Source organism: Mercenaria mercenaria, chromosome 3 (genome assembly GCF_021730395.1).
Source record: "Mercenaria mercenaria strain notata chromosome 3, MADL_Memer_1, whole genome shotgun sequence".
In the NCBI taxonomy this organism is placed as follows: Eukaryota; Metazoa; Mollusca; class Bivalvia; order Venerida; family Veneridae; genus Mercenaria; species Mercenaria mercenaria.
The window spans coordinates 75437635-75458331 of NC_069363.1; the positions used below are offsets into that span (position 1 = coordinate 75437635).

Consider the following 20697-nt stretch of genomic DNA (forward strand, 5'->3'; position numbering starts at 1 on the left):
TTAATTTTTCTCTAGTCGGTGAAAAAACATTTACTGTATGCCGGCTTGCCAATTTTGATATTTGATCTAAATTCGTATTTGCGAGTGATACTGTATTCCATCTTGCGATTACAAAAGGCGATTTATGTCCTTAAAATGCGTAAATGAAATAAAAAGTATGCATACAAAATACAAAAAGTTTCTTCTGATCAGTTATAAGTCTGTGACTCGCTATCCTACTTAATTAAATAATTAATTGAATGCTTCAGCATCGTTTACATGCAAGTGTTCAGAGTTGGCTTTACACACATATACTATCATGAAATACGAATTAGAAACTGAATGTATACACAAGGTCCCTACCATGTCTTGCAAAAAATTAATCGTCGATTCCCTATGGAAATCACACGAAGTAATGTTACCTTACGATTTCAAAATATCAGTGAGATAAGACAGGAGAGGACTATAGGTTGACCCCCCGTCTGTCTGTCCGTCTGCAGGAAAATGATCCTCTGATTTAAAAACAACAAACAAAACTATTTCACCCGCAAGTATCCTGCGGATGAACGTATAAATAGAAAAGGATAACGAATATATTATCGGAAAAGTCGATTAAGTCCTTATTAGTAATTCAGAGTTAACTTCATGGTGAATCAGTCAACAAGATTCAAAAGCAGCACAAAATAGCTTAATGGCCTAATGGTTTAACCCCGTTTCTCAATAATAAAATAAACATGTTATCGTTACAAGTACAGCCGTCATGTTTACTGACTGTCAAGATTTACCGCTATTTCTCATGTTAGAAATAGTTTGCATTTGATAGAGATAACGCACACACGCCAGGAATATGTCCTTGCGGATTTGGTCGTTTTCATTGCTTTTTACAGTTTACAATTTATTAATCAAGTCAATGCTCATAAGGGCCTCTGACAACAATTGTAACAATAACAAGTCATAGTAACAAAATCAGATTGACATGTAAAACCTCGTTGCAGAAGTAACTGATAATGTGGAGGACGAAAACTAACTATTTATCTAAAAGCAGACATAATTTTCTTACAGGAAACAGCCAGTTTTAACAAAGTATTCTTATTGTAATTGTTCATAAGGTCAGAAAATTTGAGAGTATCTGGATATTTAAAATAATATTCATCTATATATTAGATATATAGATGAATATTATATTGATAGAAAAAATATATTACATTTGTTATCAACATTGAAATATATCTTTGTAATAAAAAGGAAATTCATCTCCTAAATATGTTACTGTTACACAAATGACAAGTACTTTGTTCTCCTGCATTGTTTTCAAATCTACCTTTTTCAATTGGCAACATGATTCATGCATCTGAATTTACAAAGTGAAATGCTAAGGTCAAAAGGTAAAAGCTTGAAATATTTTACAAATACAAATTCGTGTTTATACATTCTATAATTTAAACATTTGCTTGGGTTATTAACTGAATAGTTCCAGTTTTGTATAAACTGATTTTTAATTCAAGTGTTAACAACATTTCTGAAGGAGTTACAAGAGCGAATCTTCTGATCTAACGACTAATTAGATATACCAAAAGAATCAAGAATTTCTTTAAAATAACATAACCAGTTAAATTTCTTGTTTCGTCTGTGAGACAGTGAGAGAAGTTCTGTACAAAATATTACAAATTTTATTTTCTTTGGAGTTTATTAACTTACTCCAAAAAGTTAACACTCTACACTTAATACGACTCGAAAGTGGTAAAATACTAAGATCACCATACAACATGTTATTAGGGGTACTCTGCTTCAAATTTAAAATAAGTTTTATATGTTTCAACTGAAATATATCAACAATATCTAAATTTTCAACCCCTCCCCCATACCTCTGAGCCGTACAAGACAAAAGGAGTAACCATGGTATCGAAAAGGTGCAACTGCAAATAAATAGTTAAAAACAACTTCCTGAATTTACTAATAACTGCAAACATAGCTTTGCGTGCTTGATCAACTAAATGAGCCTCAGTTGTACCGAACTTGCCATTGAATGAAAATTGAATACCTAGGTATGAGAAGTAGTCAACAATTTCTAAAATATTACCACTCTCAAATTGAAATACTTAAGCATTACGTATACCTCTCTTATTTTTCCAAAATATGACAACTTTAGCCCCTATGAGGTGCAATACTCTGACATAGCATGAAGAGCTGACTGGAGGTCATTAGGGGTCTCTGGTAATGTGACTGTGTCATCAGCATATAATAGCAAATATAACTTGAAGAAGAAAACTTCAAAATCGTTATCATTTAATATATGACTAGCATTATCAGAAAATAACTGAAGACCATGAAATTTACTAGACAAAAAGCTATTAATCATTCCAGAATAAAGAAAATAGAATAGGAAAGAGATTTTCACCTTGTCTAACTCCTGTATCACAAAAAAAATCAGACAGAGTATTGTTTGATTTTACACAAGACTTCGCTTTATCATACATGTTGAGAATAATTTTAAAACATTTACCATCAATACTTTAACTTAGAATCTTTCGCCACAGAGCAATACGATTGACTGAGTTGAGGGAAATTTGGTTAATCCACAAAAGCACAGTACAGTTTTTTATTATTGACAAAATACATATCTATTAACAATTTTAAAGAAAATATATGATCAACAGGGCTATAATGTTTTCTAAATCCAGCCTGTTCTTCACACAATATGATATTGACCTCAAAAGTGTTTAACCTAGTGTTTTATAAAGATGTGAACAACTTTCCAAAACAGCTTAATATAGTTATGCCCCTGTAATTGTCAGGGTTATCAATGCTACCCTTATTCTTGTACAAAGGTAAATAACACCATTACTCCAGATATCGGGAAAAATACCCGACAACGACAGAAAAGAAATTGCACGACTAAATATATGAGGACACATATTAAACAGATCGAACAGACAGACTGCATGGTGACTGCTTTATAACACCCTCCTTCAAACATTGTTTGCGGGTTCTAAATATGAAGAAATACTACAGGAGCATAGGAAACGCCGATATTTTTTAAAGAAGTCACTCACAAACAGGCATACAGTCTTTATACCAAACTCACAAGCACTTCTACAGAAATTAAGCAAGCATGCATACAGTCAGGAAATAGCATTGAATTTTCTTTCCTTTACGGTTATAAACAAATTCGAGTATTTATCAATGGTTTTATTTCATTTTACCGAACTAGTTTTGTTTCTTTATCCATGAAACAGTGGAATTTACATATAGGTCATTCTTCAAGCAAGAAAATAAGTACTTTTGACGCTGACAATGTATAATTTCTCGACAAAATCAGTGATCAATCGAGTTTTTTGCTATAATTCTACCTGTCATCAGACTAGCACATTATATACAGAAACAAGTCATGTTCAGGTTCTAATAAAATGTAAATATATATACCTTTAAAGCAAATCAGTCACTTTAAAATGCTGTTTTTCAACGTTTAGATGTCAGTTTATTGTTTTGATCACTCGCAAGAGGAAGAGGGGAAATACAGTCGTTTATAGGGTGTGATTAAAGTCAAGCCCATAGATTTCAAGAAAAACCATCAAGAATAACTATGCTGCCTATTTTGCAGGAGAATATTAAGATTTAACCATTGCTTGGATATGATTTACATTCATAAGGAATTCTCTCTTTACTTATTAATATGAAAGATAAGGAATCAGTGGGATTGAGTCTCTCTCTCTAAAGATTTAAATACGTACATTAGATGTCTCTGTGCACAGTTCAATAATATACTGCAGGTTTTGTGAAAGACCATCTCGCAATAATTTCCTGAGGACTTGCTGAAAAACCACTGAAATATAAATAGCAAAATCTGTACATCAAAACAATCATGTATGCTAATGTCAGCAAAACAGATGGAAATGATTTCCCCAACTCAGTCAGTTCATCTTATACAAACTTTGACATGTTATTTTCACTTAATTTTGAAGAAAGCTCTCCAGCAACTAAACGATCATTTTAAGAATGCTGCCTGGAAAACCAGGACCCCTGAACAGACCCTTAATTTTAATGCATGGCTTGTAATGCATGGGGTCAATGTCCTCAAATTTTCACAACAGGCAATTTTTTGTAGTCAAAGACTATTCAAGGATAGCTGAAATAAAATCTTATAACATTAGTACTAATTTTCTCAGTATGTTAACAGAACAAGAGTTGCAAACTGTCACAAATTACACTAGTCCCAGAAAATAACTTTTGCCAAGAACTTTGATGATACTACTGGTTATCAAACTGATGTGAGATATGCCTATGAACATTATGACCAAGTTTGGTGAACACAGGATACGAAATACTCGAGTTAGAGAGAAGACACTATCAATTCTTCTCAATTCAAGAGCCACAATTCCAGAGCCCCTGGGACAAATTTGACCTTTGATCTCCAGTCATGACAGTTACCTACGACCTACCTACCTTCCTTAACCCAGTTCATGTGCTAAATGCAAGTTGTCATCATCACAACCTACACAATCATGCCTGGTTTACGTCAGATTTGACCTTTGGGGTTAATTGTAACCTTTACAACAGACCAACCAATCAGGTTCTTGGGCTCTTCATATCCTCCCATTGTCACATACCTATGCAGTAAGTTTTAAAGGTGGATAATCAGATTTTGGCCATGTAACGGATTTGTTCGAAACTTTAGCATCTGATCATTTACACTCATTTATGTTCACTTAACACTTAATACAAATTAGATTTTCACTGGAGGTATTTTTAAAATTTCATTTTCCTATCCTGGTTGCCCAACCAAGATAGAGTTATTTTATCATAAGTATAAATTTGATAAACATACTTTGCCTAAGGAAATGTATAAATATTAGACATATTGTAATATATTTGTAAAATATTTGCATTAAAAATTATGCATTTAGATGCTTTTTATATACTTTCATATTAAAGGGGAGTAATTACAAAAATTTATAAAAATAATAAAATATACATTTCAAATAGGAATCTAACTCTATGTAATCGGTCTTTTTGTTCCTTAAATAATTCTCTACCAGAATATACAAAAAGTAAAAAATGTCATTAAATGTTGTTTAAATGTGATTGACCACCTTTAAGTCTTTAACCTGAATAGTTTTCAAGTAATGCCCCGTACACCAAATACGATGGGAAGAGCAAACACCATCACATAATACATCCAATTTGACCAAAGTGGGTGTATATAACAACATATTAAGTCAATAACAAATAGTTAAACTGAGTCTTTATATCTGATCAACACTCTTTGAATTACCTTTCATCAAACTAAGTAGACCTTGATCAAACAGATGGACATAGCAGCTATTGTTGTGTTTCACCAAGTACTGTAACGAACTTAAAAAATCTTGTAGCTGTAAAAGGTCATCATCCAGTCTAACAATATAGAACTGCAGCTCCTGTATACAGAAAAATGCATTTGAGACACATCTGTAAAGCACATTTTACAAAATATATTGAATAGTCAGAAAAGTATTAGAGGATTGTCATGAAAGAGTGTGTAAGAACTATTGTCAGGCACTTAATCTCGTATAAAGGTTTTTCTACTTTTAACTCTAGATGCCCCTAGATGAGGCCAGCTGAACAAAACTGAGATAGGACCTAAATATCATGATGCTACATACTAAGTTTGATAAACATTCCAGCGATTTTTTTCCTTCTTTAATAGGGTCCGTAAAACGGACCCTTTCCCAATTGAAAATAATGACCATTTTTCCCAATTTCAGACCAAATTATCCCCAAAAATGGCCTACAAACATTTTTGAAACGGCTGCTGTCCCGACATCGTGAAATTCGCCGATTATAGAAAATATGTTCCGAATTTTAATCGAGTGTTTGCTAATTTTGACCAAAGGGCAAATACTCGATTAAAATTTAGAACATGTTCTCTGTCATCACAAGCGCGAATTTAATCAATCGCACCATGCATTGTTTTCAGTAACCGGTTTCCACGATCTTTTTCTGTAGAACCAGTGATAAACTGTGCGAACAATGAGTCACAACAGCAAATATAATGTTCAAAGGCTAACAAAATCTAAGCTTGCTGGCTGCAAAAGCCTTGTGGAGTTCAGATTCTCACGGGCATCTTCACAGCCTGTTCTGACTGAGTAAACGTCCGTTGAATCGTCGACACCGGTGTCGTTTTCATGTCAGAGTCAGGAGAACTCTTGTGTAACTCCGGCTGAATTTGTGCCAGAGTGTGTGCCTTTAGAACAACCATCGTTATCTCAGAGTCAGGCCACTGTATCATGTTGTGATGATCAGAACACTAGCTCTAGTGTAACTCAATTAGATCCAGGAAAGGGGTTATTGTAATTTTGTATGTTACACAAAATTCCCAATTAGGATGAAAACGACGCTATTTTTCCCAAATCGTCCGGACGCGGACGCTTTCCCAAAATGGCAAAAAAAATCGCTGCATTCATAAAGTGGTTCAGGCAAAGTTGTTTAAAGACTTTCCTATTTTTTTCACTATAGTGGCCTCTAAAAGGGACAAAGCGACCCCATTTTAAAAAGATTTGGTTGAAACAGGAAAATCGGATTAGGAGATGTTCTTTATAGAAATTTTGGATTGACGGAAGGACCAGAAACATTCAATGATCTTAACAGCTCACCATGAGTACTTTATGCTCAGGTGAGCTAAAAAGTCGTGCTGAAACTACATCTCACTTGCCCCACACTATAAAGTTTCAGTAGCATATTTGTTTACCTTTATTGCTTTTGAAATATGATCTTTGTTGATATCTTCTAAAGCCGCTGTAGACAGACAGCCCTCTTCAAAATGTCTCACAAGTTTGCTTACACTCTCCATATTACTGTAATAAAATTAGAGATGTGTCAATGAAAACAAAAGCTCTTCGCAAAACAGGTATGCCTTTAAGATGGCCATTCCCATTTTCAGTCTCAAGAACACTTTGGCCTACTGACCCCAAATACAACAAGTGAATGAAGTATTGCCATGCAATACAAAGTCCCCTACCGGAAGGAACCTAAATTTCTCTACTGCTGACTCTGCAGTATAACATAATGATCTGATATCTGTCAAAGATTAGTCATCATAATAAAGGGAAGTAATTCTGAAGAAAATACACCATCCAATTTTTTAATTGGGTCCATACGACACATAGCGTATAAATATAAAAATATTTTACAGACTGCACAGGAAAAGATCACTGTTGACTTTTAACCTTCAGGTGTGACCTTGACCTTTGCACTAGCAGTCTAGCTGTTGCACATGACACTTTGTCTCATTACGACAAACACTTGTGTCAAGTAATATTAAAATCCCTTAATTGTTGACAGAGCTATGGACCAGAAAGGGGAAAAATCCTATTGAACTCTGACAGTGACCTTGACCTTTGAGTTAGACATTTGTGCTAAGTAATATCAAAATCCCTTTATGGATGACACTGACTGATCATACAAGAAAAAAAGACCATATCAACCTTTGACCTTAACCTTTGAGTTAGGGGTCTAGGTGTTGCCCATGACACATTGTTTTGTCATGGGGTACATTTGTGCCATGTAATATTAAAATCGCTCCATGGATGGCAGAGTTATGGACCAGAAAGAAAAAAAAAAAACCTATTTGCTTTTGATCTCCAAATGTGACCTTGACCATTGAGATAGGACTCCAGGTTTTGTGCACGACACGTCTGATAATTGGAAGCATTTATGCCAACTTGCCAAGTAATAATGTAATCCCTTTACGGATGACAGAGTTCTGGACCAGACACAAGACAGACCCTCTTCATGCCATGTTAACATTTGACTGCCAAGTGTGACCTTCACCTTTAAACCAGGGGTCTGAAAGTTGTGCACAACATAATCATCTTATTATAGGGTACATTTGTGCCAAGTAATATTAAAATCCCTTTAATGATTATTGAGTTACAGACTGGACAGGAAAAAAGCCCTGTTGACCTATGACCCCCAAGTGTGACCTTGACCTTAGAGCTTGGTGTCTGGGTTTTGCGCATGATACATTTTCTCATCATGGGGAACATTTGTATTAAGTTATATTAAAATCCCTTAATGAATGGCAAGAGTTATGGACTAAACAGAAACAAGAGGGCCAAGATGGCCCTAGGTCGCTCACCTGAGTAACAAACCATAACAGTGTAAACATGTTTTACCTAGTGATTTCATGGAGACAAATATTCTGACCAATTTTCATTAAGATTGGCGGAGTGTAAACAAGCATTTTCTTTGATTTGACTTAGTGACCTAGTTTTTATCCAACATGACCCAGATTCGAACTTGTCCAAAATTTCATAATAAACAAACACTCTGCCAAAGTTTCAGGAAGACTGGAGCAAAAAAGTGGCCTCTAGAGTGTATATAAGCTTTTCCTTTGATTTGACCTAGTTTTTTTGACCCCACGTGACCCAGATTTGAAACTGTTCAAGACTTCATGACAACAAACATCCTGACCAAATTTTATGAAGATAGAATCAACAAGAGTGCCAGAATGTCAAAATATACGCCCGTGACAGCAAATTTCTTTACACTAGCACCTGTATTTGCAAATGGAATTTTAATTTTGTGGTAGTAATTATTGTAATTCTTTTGTTTTTCTAAATCCACATAAAAACTCCTTACCAGGTAGAGATACCTTAAAATACACCTAAAATTTGAAAGCAGCATCTATGTTGCACCACAGAAAAGTGGTCTTGGTTTTTCCCTACGGTCAATTATAAAAAAGTTACAATGTAAGTTATTTATAGTAACAACTAAGGGAAGTTAATCTTTAAAGAGAGAGAGTAAAAAAAAAAAAAAACAATTACAAGTCCATACAAAAATCCTTACCAGGTAGAGATAACTCAAAATACACCTCAGAATTGGATGTAACATGCATGTTGTACTACAGAAAAGTGGTCTCGATTTTTCCCTACGACTTGTAATGAAAAAGTTACAATATAAGCTATTTATAGTAACAGCAAAGGGAAGTAATTCAAAAGAAGGGACCAGTGCATGACACTCCGTCTTATGATGGTGTACAATTGTGCCAAGTTACATCAAAATCCCTCCATGCATGAAGAAGAAATGTTCCGGACAAAGTCATTCTTGTATCTGACCTTTGGCCTCTAAGTGTGACCTTGACCTTAGACCTAGGGACCTGGTTCTTGCGCATGACACTCCGTCTCATGCTTGTGAACATTTGTGCCAAGCTGTATCAAAATCCTCAATGCATGAAGAAGAAATGCTCCGGACAAAGTTTTCATTCTTGTATCCTTGACCTCTAAGTGTGACCTTGACCTTACTCCTAGGGACCTGGTTCTTGCGCATGACACTCCGTCTTATGGTGGTGAACAATTGTGCCAAGCTACATCAAAGTCCTTTCATGCATGAAGAAGATATGCTCCGGACAAAGTTTTCATTCTTGTATCCTTTGACCTCTAAGTGTGACCTTGACCTTAGACCTAGGGACCTGGTTCTTGCACATGACACTCCCTCTCATTATGGTGAACAACTGTGCCAAGCTACATCAAAATCCTTCCATGCATGAAGAAGATACACTCCGGACAAAGTCATTCTCGAATTTTTCATTCTTGTATCCTTTGACATCTAAGTGTGACCCTGACCTTAGACCTAGGGACCTGGTTCACTCCGTCTCATGATGATGAACAATTGTGCCAACTTTCATCAAAATCCCTCCATGCATGCAGAAGATATGCTCCAGACAAAGTCATTCTTGAATTTGACCTTTGACCTCTAAGTGTGACCTTGACCTTACACCTAGGGACCTGGTTCTTGCGCACGACACTCCGTCTCATGATGGTGAACAACTGTGCCAAGTTTCATCAAAATCCCTCAATGCATGTAGAAGATATGCTCCGGACAAGGTCTGTGGACGCCGCCCACCCATCCACCCGCATGCCAGGGGCGTTCCCATAATACGTCCCGTTTTTTCAAACAGGCGTTTAAAAAGTTACAATATAAGCTATTTATAGTAACAACAAAGGCAAGTAATTCTAAAGAAGGGACCTGCGCATGACACTTCATCTCATGATGGTGTACAATTGTGTCAAGTTACATCAAAATCCCTCCATGCATGAAGAAGAAATGCTTCGGACAAATTCATTCTTGTATCTGACCTTTGGCTTCAAAGTGTGACCTTGACCTTTGACCTAGGGACCTGGTTTTTGCGCACGACACTCTGTCTTTTAGTGGTGAACATTTGTGCCAAGATATATCAAAATCCCTCCATGCATGAAGAAGAAATGCTCCAGACAAAGTTTTCATTCTTATATCCATTGACCTCTGTGACCTTGACCTTAGACCTAGGGACCTGGTCCTTGTGCATGACACTCCGTCTCATGATGGTGAACAATTGTGCCAAGTTACATCAAAATCCCTCTATGCATGAAGAAGATATGCTCCGGACAAAGTCTTTCTTGAATCTGACCTTTGATCTCTAAGTGTGACCTTGACTTTAGATCTAGGGACCTGGTTCTTGCGCAAGACACTCCGTCTCATGATGGTGAATAATTGTGCCAAGTTTCATCAAAATCCCTCCATGCATGAAGAAGAAATGCTCCGGACAAAGTCATTCTTGTATCTGACCTTTGGCCTCGAAGTGTGACCTTGACCTTTGACCTAGGAACCTGGTTTTTACGCATGACACTCCATCTTTTGGTGGTGAATATTTGTGCCAAGTTATATCAAAATCCCTCCTTGCACGAAGAAGAAATGCTCCGGACAGTTTTCATTCTTATATCCATTGACCTCTAAGTGTGACCTTGACCTTAGACCTAGGGACATGGTTCTTGCTCACGACACTCCCTCTCATGATGGTGAACAATTGTGCCAAGTTACATCAAAATCCCTCCATGCATGAAGATATGCTCCGGACAAAGTCATTCTTGAATTTGACCTTTGATCTCTAAGTGTGACCTTGACCTTAGACCTAGGGACCTGGTTCTTGCGCATGACACTCCGTCTCATGATGGTGAACAATTGTGCCAAGTTTCATCAAAATCCCTCCATGCATGATGAAGATATGCTGCTGACAAAGTCTGTGGACGCCGCCCGCCCACCAGGGGCATTCCCATAATACGTCCCGTTTTTCAAACGGGCGTATAAAAATACATCCAATATTTCATGCAGACAAACATTCTGACCAAATTTCATGCATATCAAATGAACAAGAGTGTTAACACACTTTTCCTTTGATTTGACTGGGTGACCTAGTTTTTGACCCCATACACAATGTATGACCCAGTTTCGAACTTGGCCTAGGAATCATCAGGATAAACATTCTGACTAAGTTTCATGAAGATAGGGTCATAAATGTGGCCTGAAGAGTGTTAACAAGCTTTTCCTTTGATTTGACCTGATGACCTAGTTTTTGACCCAACATGACCCAGTTTCGATCAAGGCCTAAATATCATCAAGATAATCATTCTGTGCAAGTTTATATCAAATCAAAGCAGAAATGAAACCTCTATATGGCTGAAAGGGCCAAAACTTTAGAACTCTAGAACCCCTGATGGAATCTAGCCGGTTTTCTAAAGGAAACATTAAGATCTTATTGTGACTTAAGTTCTGTGTAAGTGTGGTTTAAATGATCAAACCGAAAGTAAAAATAAAGAAAAACTAACAATAATAACGTCAGCGATGACTGATTAAGGTAACGATCTAAGTTATAATGAAACACGAGATACAGTACGTCATGTCTGTTGTATTGCAAGCTCAATGAGAGATGAATATTTGCTTGTAGAAGATTTTTTTTTATCTTTAATGAATAAATATGATAACTGTACTATCTTTTACTATAAAACTTGCCTAAATAGTATTGTTAGTTCATCAATTCTGAAATATAAAATCCGGTATCTGTGTTTTACGACGCATTTTTCCCAATTGTAAAGGCCCCGGCCCCATTCCCAAACTAGTGGAAAAAAAAACACTGGGGTCATTCATCAACATCAGGGATTTTTTCCTCTATAAATCTACCTCCGGTAAAAGGAGGTAATCCCAATTCAAAAAAGTATGTTTTTTCCCCAAAGTTTAATTTAAAATTCCCAATTGATTATACTTTTTAGGGTTTTTTGGTGTTTTAAGATAGTTTTGCTAATTTGTATGTATATTTAAGTAAATTATAATACTGCTGAACAATTCCTGAAATGCAATTCATTAATATTTCACACAAAAACACATTTATGTAGATTTTAGGTATTCTGCAAATTGTCCCAATTAAGACAATTTCCGAGAGCATTTTCCCAATTCCACCGGTGTCGGTGGCATTCCCAAATTGATGAAAAAAAGGCCTGGACATTAATCCTTAGATTTTTTTTTCATGGGGATTTTTTAAGTTTAAATGTTGGATTATCAAACTATAGCAAAATCTCTTTTGAAACTTAAATCTGTTACTAACAAGAACTGAAATACAGGTTAAGGGACTCGGAATAACAAGAACAGGGCATACATACTGTATAGATGGTACCTAAGGTTACATATTCAACGACAACAACAACAAATCAGGTGCAAAAACTGAAGCGCATATCGCTTATCTCACGCTTGCAATATTTTAACATATCACCGTACAGTACAATACACGGGAACTTTTGACAGCGAAACTGGCTTCGTTATTTTGATGGATTAGCTAAAGATTAAAGGTGATTGTTATTTCTTTTTAACTAACACAACCATTTTATTTATACTAAAGAACGTCTGCATTATATAAACAAAAGTTTCTGTAACGGTAGATTCCGCAAGGTAAATGCGATTCCGCACGCCTCGTTCAATATGCAAATTAGGTACATTTGTGAACACAAGGTGCGTGTCATAAAAAGTGAAAAAACTTCTTTCTGCACAGTTTTTGGTATGGTTTTGGTGTGACCATCAGCTAGAATATACATTTTTATATCGCTCTGTTTTTAACTCATACATTTTGAGGCCTTGATTATTCTTGGCAAACGAATTTTGTAAAATGTTGAAGGATTCGATGTCGTAAAATTTTTATAGTCTATTTATATTTTTTCTCACGAAAAATGTTTTCTTTCCTGTGATCATACAATACCTGTAAATAATCGGCAGTAATGAATAAAATTAATTGTCTTTGAATAATTTTGTTTAAAAATAAAAGATAATGCTCAACTTTTTTGTTTGAATGATTATTCATAGATCTTGAAGTAAACTATATTTTTGGGAAACACATCCGAATCTATGCATACTTTGTTCACATAGCTAAATAGTCCTAGAAGAGTTATCTGTCACTGGCTTCACTTTTCAAAGTAGGATCATTTTTTTTGGGGATTAAATATTGCCTTTCAGCATGAAAAATGAAGTATGAAAGTTAAACCATAATATAACTGAGGTAATCCGGTATTAAGTTTTCAACAGAAATTTATATCAGGTGCAATTTGAAATTTAAGATACCATCTCTACATACTGACTCAATCAGTACATGATAGCTTTCATCAGATTACAAGAGAAGAAACACGTTTTTGTATGTCAGTCAGTAAATAAATATATTTTATATATGTATAAAATGTTTTATGTACTTGTTTCTTATTCTGTTCTGCCTATATGTTTTTAAAACCATGACTCATTGATCAACGAAGGGGTTTATGTTAATCGTATCATAAATAGGAGCCAATGAGAACCATTCCTTTATGTCACATGGTTATATGAATCAATTGCTAGCTGAGTAATCATTCTTTATTTAGTTGCGGAAACTGTTAGATGTGATTCAATTTCGTTTAGACCTCCACCTCTCCAACCACCTCTTTTTATAATTTTCTTGAATATTTGGATTCGTCAAGACAATCAAGTTTTTTAAAGATTCTCCTTGGCTCTTCATTTTAAAAATTGTAATGTTCCATTTACTAACTTGCTTGAAATTTGAAGCCTTTTACGTTTGTTAAAGTGGCAGTATGCGCATCTTACTGCATATAGTGTGATTTTGGTGAATGTTTTATAAAAGCAATATTCGGTTGCTGTGCATTTAAATATGTTAAATTAACGATAATGCCGCATAAGTATTTGAAGTTGATGCTTTAGAAATAAAGAAATCAGACTAATAAAATAATAGCTCTTTTCTTCAATATTCTACAAAGTGATCTCCCTTACCTATAGGAAGAGGTTCCTGTAGTTGAAGGGAAACAACTCTTTCGTGCAGTTTGACTTTTCTTAAAAAGAATGCCCCAGTCAAAATAAGAAAAGTAATATTTGGAAAGCTATTATTTCGTACTGGTAACAGGAAGAGTTTGGTATATTGGGTTAAAAGCTATAATTTCCTCCACCCTTTTTACACACTAATTTATTTCAGCTATGTTTTTACATGAAAAATGCACATAATTCCACTTTAAATATGGTTTTATGACAATTTTCATTATACTGTGTTTTACACACGGGTTGGCGGTTTCTGGTCGCCCCGATATAGAAAACTATCACTGATGTTTAATCTCTATTACTTTTATGATATTTTAATAATAAATACCCATTATTCAATTCAATATCTGTTGTTGAGTTTTCTATAAAGAGTGTAGTCCAAATAATTAGACGTGAAAAAGTTGTCATTTGACGTTCAACAGTCAATATTCTGACATTTTACATTTTTACTATCAAAGTTTTTTTCAACGTCTAAACGCTAAGTATGAAAGAAGTGTAGCATAAAATCAATTTCTAAAACATTATAAAGTCGGTAAACTTTGTACCTAATAGGAACAAAAATACCTTTGCTTCATTTCTGCAAGGTTAAAATGATTTACAATCCATTATTATCCACGAAATGACGCTTCATCTTTTTCATGGTTCATACAGGACTTGGAAAAAAAAATTCAAGGACTTTTCAAGGACTTTTTATTGATTTTCAAGGACTATTTTAATCGCTTTAAATCTTAAATTACAAAACCATTTAGGCTCTTCATATATAAGGCATTATGATAGAAGAAAAGTTACAGAACAGTTTTATTTTCCATAAGCTACAATAGCATATCTTAACCTTTATGAGATCTTCAATGGGATTACCTTTTATGAGCTATATTTGCCTGTATACATACTAGTACATGTTTCTTATAAGTCTTTCAAGCTCTCAAGACTAGGTTTCAATTTGTCCTCAAGGGACTTTTGGCGTGTGATTTCAACGCACTTTCTCCCATTGTTCCGACATCAATGAGTTTATCACACAAAGTACAAATATGCTTGTCCGACTAAAACTCCCTTAACCACGATGAATAATCATCCTGTGTAAGCCATTTACTGACGAAACTACATTTATTTTTGAGGCCACTCATTGCGCATAATATTCTAACGTTGTGAAAATCGCTACTTGCGCATAATATTTTAACGTTGTGAAAATTGCTATTCCTTACCGAAACGGTGTTCAACTAGCGTTCCCTCCATGGGTGTGCATGTATTTTTATTTTACACCGTTTTTTCGCTCGTTTTGATTTATTTATTATTTATTTTTTGTATTTTTCCCCTACAATACGATTGCACTCCCGTTTTTAGCAAAATTTAAGGACTTTTCCACCTTTTTTTCAAAATTCAAGTACTTTTTCAGGGGATTTTTTGGAAGAAAAAAATCAAGGACTTTTCAAAATTCAAATCTGAAGCGATTTCTGTGCTATACGTTATTTCAGTTCAACGTTAAGAACTGACATAACATGGAAAATAAAAAATGTAAAATATCAATAATTATTAAAATGAACTTATAAAGTGATATGAGTTATGTCAGGTCTTATATTTAGGCACAGGAGTCTGAAATTCTATCAATAAGACCATAGAAGTCTATCTTTACAAAAAAATACCCCCTATATATATAAAATAAACACCAGGAATGAAAAGTCAAAAACCCAGGTTCCCCTGAAAATACGCATGGAACACAGGGTGATCGCAATTTAGCGAGCGTAGTTAAAAAATAACACTAAAATACACCTACCACACTCAACAGCATTCAAATCTAATACACTTTACAAGAGTAATCAGACATTTTCTGAGGTTTTCTGAGATTTTCAGCTGTCGCCGAAGCAGGGATTTTTTTCGGCCGTTTTTATAGCCGTTATTCGGCTATATTCCCAATGCTAAAAAGTATGTATTTTTCCCAAAATTAGTGCAAAAATTCCCAATCTACATTCTGAAAAAAAAATTCATCAAAATTGCACAAACATTGACCAAATTATGGACAATTTTGTAATGGAAGTATGTTAAAGAGGTTGTACAATGTGAAACAAGAGTATGAGAAAGTGCTTAAACACATCCTTACTATATATCCTGTTGGACTAAATATTTCCCAATTTGGAACATTTATACGTCAAAATTCCCAATTTTGGGGGTATAGGCTATGTTCCCAAATTAGCTAGAAAAAACCCTGCCGAAGCCATTCGCTGACGTCACAACAATAACAACAATTACAGTGCCGGGATAAAATTAGAAAGTAGCAATTCCCATACTGTCTTACCTTCAAATTACATAACAGACATTTTCATATTGCTCTATTCATATAAAAAAGTCATTGTACACCAAGTATCAAATTTTACTACTGAAATTTAGATATTCCGCCGCATTGTAAAATGGCTTATCCCAAGAGTAACCTCCCTTTACGGGTTTTCCCAATCAAATTTTGTAAATTATCTTTTTATTGCAAAAGGAATCAAGTGGATATTATAGACTGATGTAAACATATAAATATTCTAATACTTATTTATTCGATGTACAAATTTTAAAGGATAAAATAAGTATTTTATCTTTATCTCGGCGCTGTAATTGTTGTTGTTGTTGTGACGTCAGCGAATGGCTTCGGCGACAGCTGAAAATCTCAGAAAACCTCAGAAAATGTCTGATTACTCTTGTAAAGTGTATCAGATTTGAATGTTGTCGAGTGTGGTAGGTGTATTTTAGTGTTATTTCTTAACAACGCTCGCTAAATTGCGATCACCCTGTGTTCCATGCATATTTTCCGGGGAACCTGGGTTTTTGACGTTTCATTCCTGGTGTTTATTTTATATATATAGGAGGTATTTTTTGTAAAGCAGAGGTCGCTGAAAGCGTCGAGACGTGGAACATTTCCGGTAATTTTGATCGGTCGCATGATATTCAAGTTCACAGACCGAGTGTCCGATAAAAATTGCAGGTAATATGATAAAATAAAAGAAATGTCTCAGATTCGCGAAAGTTTGACTTTCATCATTAAATTGATAAATGGAATCCGAAAATTGATGTCAAACTATATTTTAGTAGCGCTTGTTTCATGGTACTTAAAATAGAAACAGTGAAACCCACAGAGTCCGACAATTCTAAAAACGGCGGTTTCATTGGATGCTACTAATCGTGGATGTACCAATTATGTAGCGGAACCAGACGGGAATTTCCAGAAATTCGAGTCATCTTTCTCTTTATATGTCAACTTCAAGTGCCTCGGTGCAAACAATAGACTTGTGGGTAAAAACAGCGATGATATAGCAATGAATATGAATAAAATCTGTAAATTACTAAAAGATCCTTTGGAAGCAAAGAATGCAACCAAGAAGAATAACAACAGATTCGTTTTGACTGAGTCTGTTCGCGAGAGGTAATGAAATGTGCAAAATCTCTCACGCCCCCTAGCAACGGCTTAAGCGGGACTCTAGATCTATTACACATATGTTGAATGGACTCCATGGTCCCAAAGGACCAGAAAATATAACAACACTGAATCCAAGTACAGGGAGACTTTTTACAGCCTGAAAACTTAATGTCTGAAATCTGTTTCAATTAATAAGTGGAAATAAACTTTAAGGATGTAATTTGTGTAATGCTGTCTATATAGACTATGTATAAATACCAGTTTTAAAGATCAGATATCAAATTTATTAAAAAAAATTGGTCTGGTAAAATATTATCCGGTCCTGTAAAAAAATCATGTTTACCAGACCGACTGTCCTGTGAATTTTCAGGGTCTTTCGTGAACACTGTAAAGATAGACTTTTATGGTCTTATTGATAGAATTTCAGACTCCTGTGATTTAGGACTATACAGAGTGATACTTCAGTAACCTTTGGGGAAACAATAGGACATAAATCAACTAGATGAAAATTTAAACAATTATATAAGTCTAAATGCAAAATTTATCTGCCTATCACCATATCCAAAGACTCAGTTTGACCTAAATAATTGTATCATCAACTGCTGAACAGTTGCGCTGTTGTGGACGTCGCGAAAATTAGTTGCATCATGTTGTAACAAATGTATTTAATAAAGAAAAGCGGTTGCCGCAAATATAAACATTTACCAGTATGTACAATTTGTAAAGCGTGTAAAAACACCTTTTATTTGCTACATTTCCTTTAGCAAATTGCGCAACAATCCATTCCCTTTTTGCGGTGTCAACAATCCACGCAGACGACAAATCAAACGTTCCGGTTACAGGGAGCGATGACGTAATTTTAGCGCCAGTATGTCACTGTATTAACCGAAAGAAAATTTAATAGAGGAAAGAAGATTAGTATCGAATATCTGCAAAAAAAGTTCACGCGTAATTAAATTCAGTTTGTTTGAAACTTTAAATCCACAACAGATTACTATATTTTATGAAACGTGGGCGCCAAAATTCTAAATAAGCTGAGTTTATGCGGAATATACAGAAATTTCCATTCCTTTTTCTTCTTACTTTATTTCATTTCACCCAGTTTAGTAAGCTTAGTACAGCTACACATCAGTAATAAGCATTACTTACTACAGCTATTGGGTCACACTTTAATATAAAATAGAACAATACAATGAAAATGATATAATTATGCTGTTTTTGAAATACCATTAAATTATGAATTCTACATCACCGAAAATGCCAAAGTGCAGAAAATTCAATAAAATCCGGCATTTTGAAAAAAATATATCAAGTCATCGTCTTAAGATCGCATGTTTCGCATTATTAAATTATGTTTTTATTAAAGAAAACATGATATAATGTTATCGAAATAAAGTAGTAAAGCTATACTTTACCTCTATTCACAATTTCCATACATCTCCCTATCAGATGAGAATTCTCAATGTGATACTATCAGCTACATCGTCCATCAAACCTAATATGTACATAAGGCTTAACAATTAATTTAAATTTGTTTACGGTAGAAAAAAGTGAAAAGGATGCATTCAAAACTTGGTTCATGCAGAGCAGCAATAATCGTGGAATGATAATAATGATGTACTTGACGCCGACGCTTCCGGATAACATTGTAAAGTGATTGTGTCTTAGCAAATAGACCGAGAATTAAAATATCATTTAAGAAATTAACAATTCTAAAAGCAAATTATTCAATGCGATTTAACACTTTTAAATGCGTTTTCCCGAGTATATTATTCAATATCAAATCTGGTTATTTAGTGTATAACATAAAAGAGTACAACGCTGAAGACTCCATAGAACTTTTTTGTATTTTCTTCAATCACGCAAGCATTTTATTAAAACAGATGCTGTGCTATATTTAGATGCAAAGGCCTGCGCCATCCATCGATTTTGTGCAACATCAATACACCAATGGTGCATAACTCTTGCAAGTTTTCCCGCGCTCTATAGGTATGCAAGGAAAGTTTGAAAAGTTTGTTTTTGTGCTGAAAAAGTTGTTCTTAGAGTAATAAATCAAAATTAATGGGTTTTAGAAGGAAGAATACGCCTGGGCGGGCTCTAAGAGTTGAAATGCACATCGAAAATGAGTTTGTTGTCAAGAAGCGGCGCCGTTTTCACAGCTGGGACGGGTCTGTTGGATGCAACTGCACCCTATCAAACGTTCAAAAATTGATTAATATTTATAGTTTTCTGCTGTTTTCAAGTTGTTTTGCATCTGAACTGTTAAATATAGTCAATTCATGCACACTAAGAGACTGCATCAAGGCAGCTGTAAGCCTTGTTATGTTAAAACGTTGCTAAGATCTAACAAGAATGGGCTTGACGTCTCAGGCTTTGTTCATTTTTTGCTGCGATTTCTATCACGTGTTTCGTCCGATTCTATCGCCAATTAATAGGAATAAAAGAAGAAATCTATTGACTTTTTAAAAAGGGTGTTGCATTCGGTATTGTTTTGGACGGAAGCTGGGCGAAATGAGAGAACTTCAAGACTGTATGCAGGTGAGCACAAGGCTACAAAAAGAACCACCATGGAGATTTTCAAGTTAAACACGCAAATATGCGCCGCACGAAGATTTCATGCAGATGATTTATTAACGAGTGGAAGCGGCAGAAAACAATGCTAACATTTACATTGTTATCACCCCTGACATGCACGTTGCGGAGAGCATCAAGATTGTTTTGAGAAGGCTTGTGCGCAGTCCCGTCTTGGCGCAACTCTGATAAGATTTTTTGGTGGGGTAATTACCACGATGTGGCCGTCAGACATTCGCAGCCATGGTCGGGAATGACCCTAGCTTACACATCTGCTTTTGGAAAATGATTGAATACCCATTGGTACTCTAAGGACAGCCCGCATTGCCAATGACTGGCATGATGCCCTAGACTAGTTTATGGCCAAAAACTTAAGGACGAAGGGCGCTTCTAGAATTACAAAGTCGCCGTTGCGCAAATAAAAAATACGGTGACAAATTGATGCAAGTGCCTCATATTTTAAATTCCTTGATTAGTTAATTGAAGGATACTGTATTTCAACAATATTGTTTGATTTATAAGTGAATTACAACATTATGCACAGTTCAAAATAATCAAACGGGCAGATCATATGAAGTATTAAACAATAGACGCAAAAAGACACCTAACAAAAATTCAACGCA

The 20697-nt window shown here is 35.0% G+C and overlaps 1 protein-coding gene across 1 annotated transcript in view; it reads right to left on the reverse strand.

The window, feature by feature from the left end:
• LOC123525678 (synaptonemal complex protein 2-like) overlaps positions 1-18356 on the reverse strand; it is a 104672-nt gene extending 86316 nt beyond the window's left edge. Inside the window, exons 1-4 of the mRNA XM_053538929.1 lie at positions 18243-18356; positions 6704-6809; positions 5252-5393; positions 3711-3802 (exon numbers count right to left, since the gene is read on the reverse strand). Coding sequence (XP_053394904.1) covers positions 3711-3802; positions 5252-5393; positions 6704-6805 — 336 coding nt within the window. The 5' untranslated portion in view covers positions 6806-6809; positions 18243-18356. The remainder of the gene's footprint in view (positions 1-3710; positions 3803-5251; positions 5394-6703; positions 6810-18242) is intronic.
• Positions 18357-20697: the final 2341 nt, after the last annotated feature.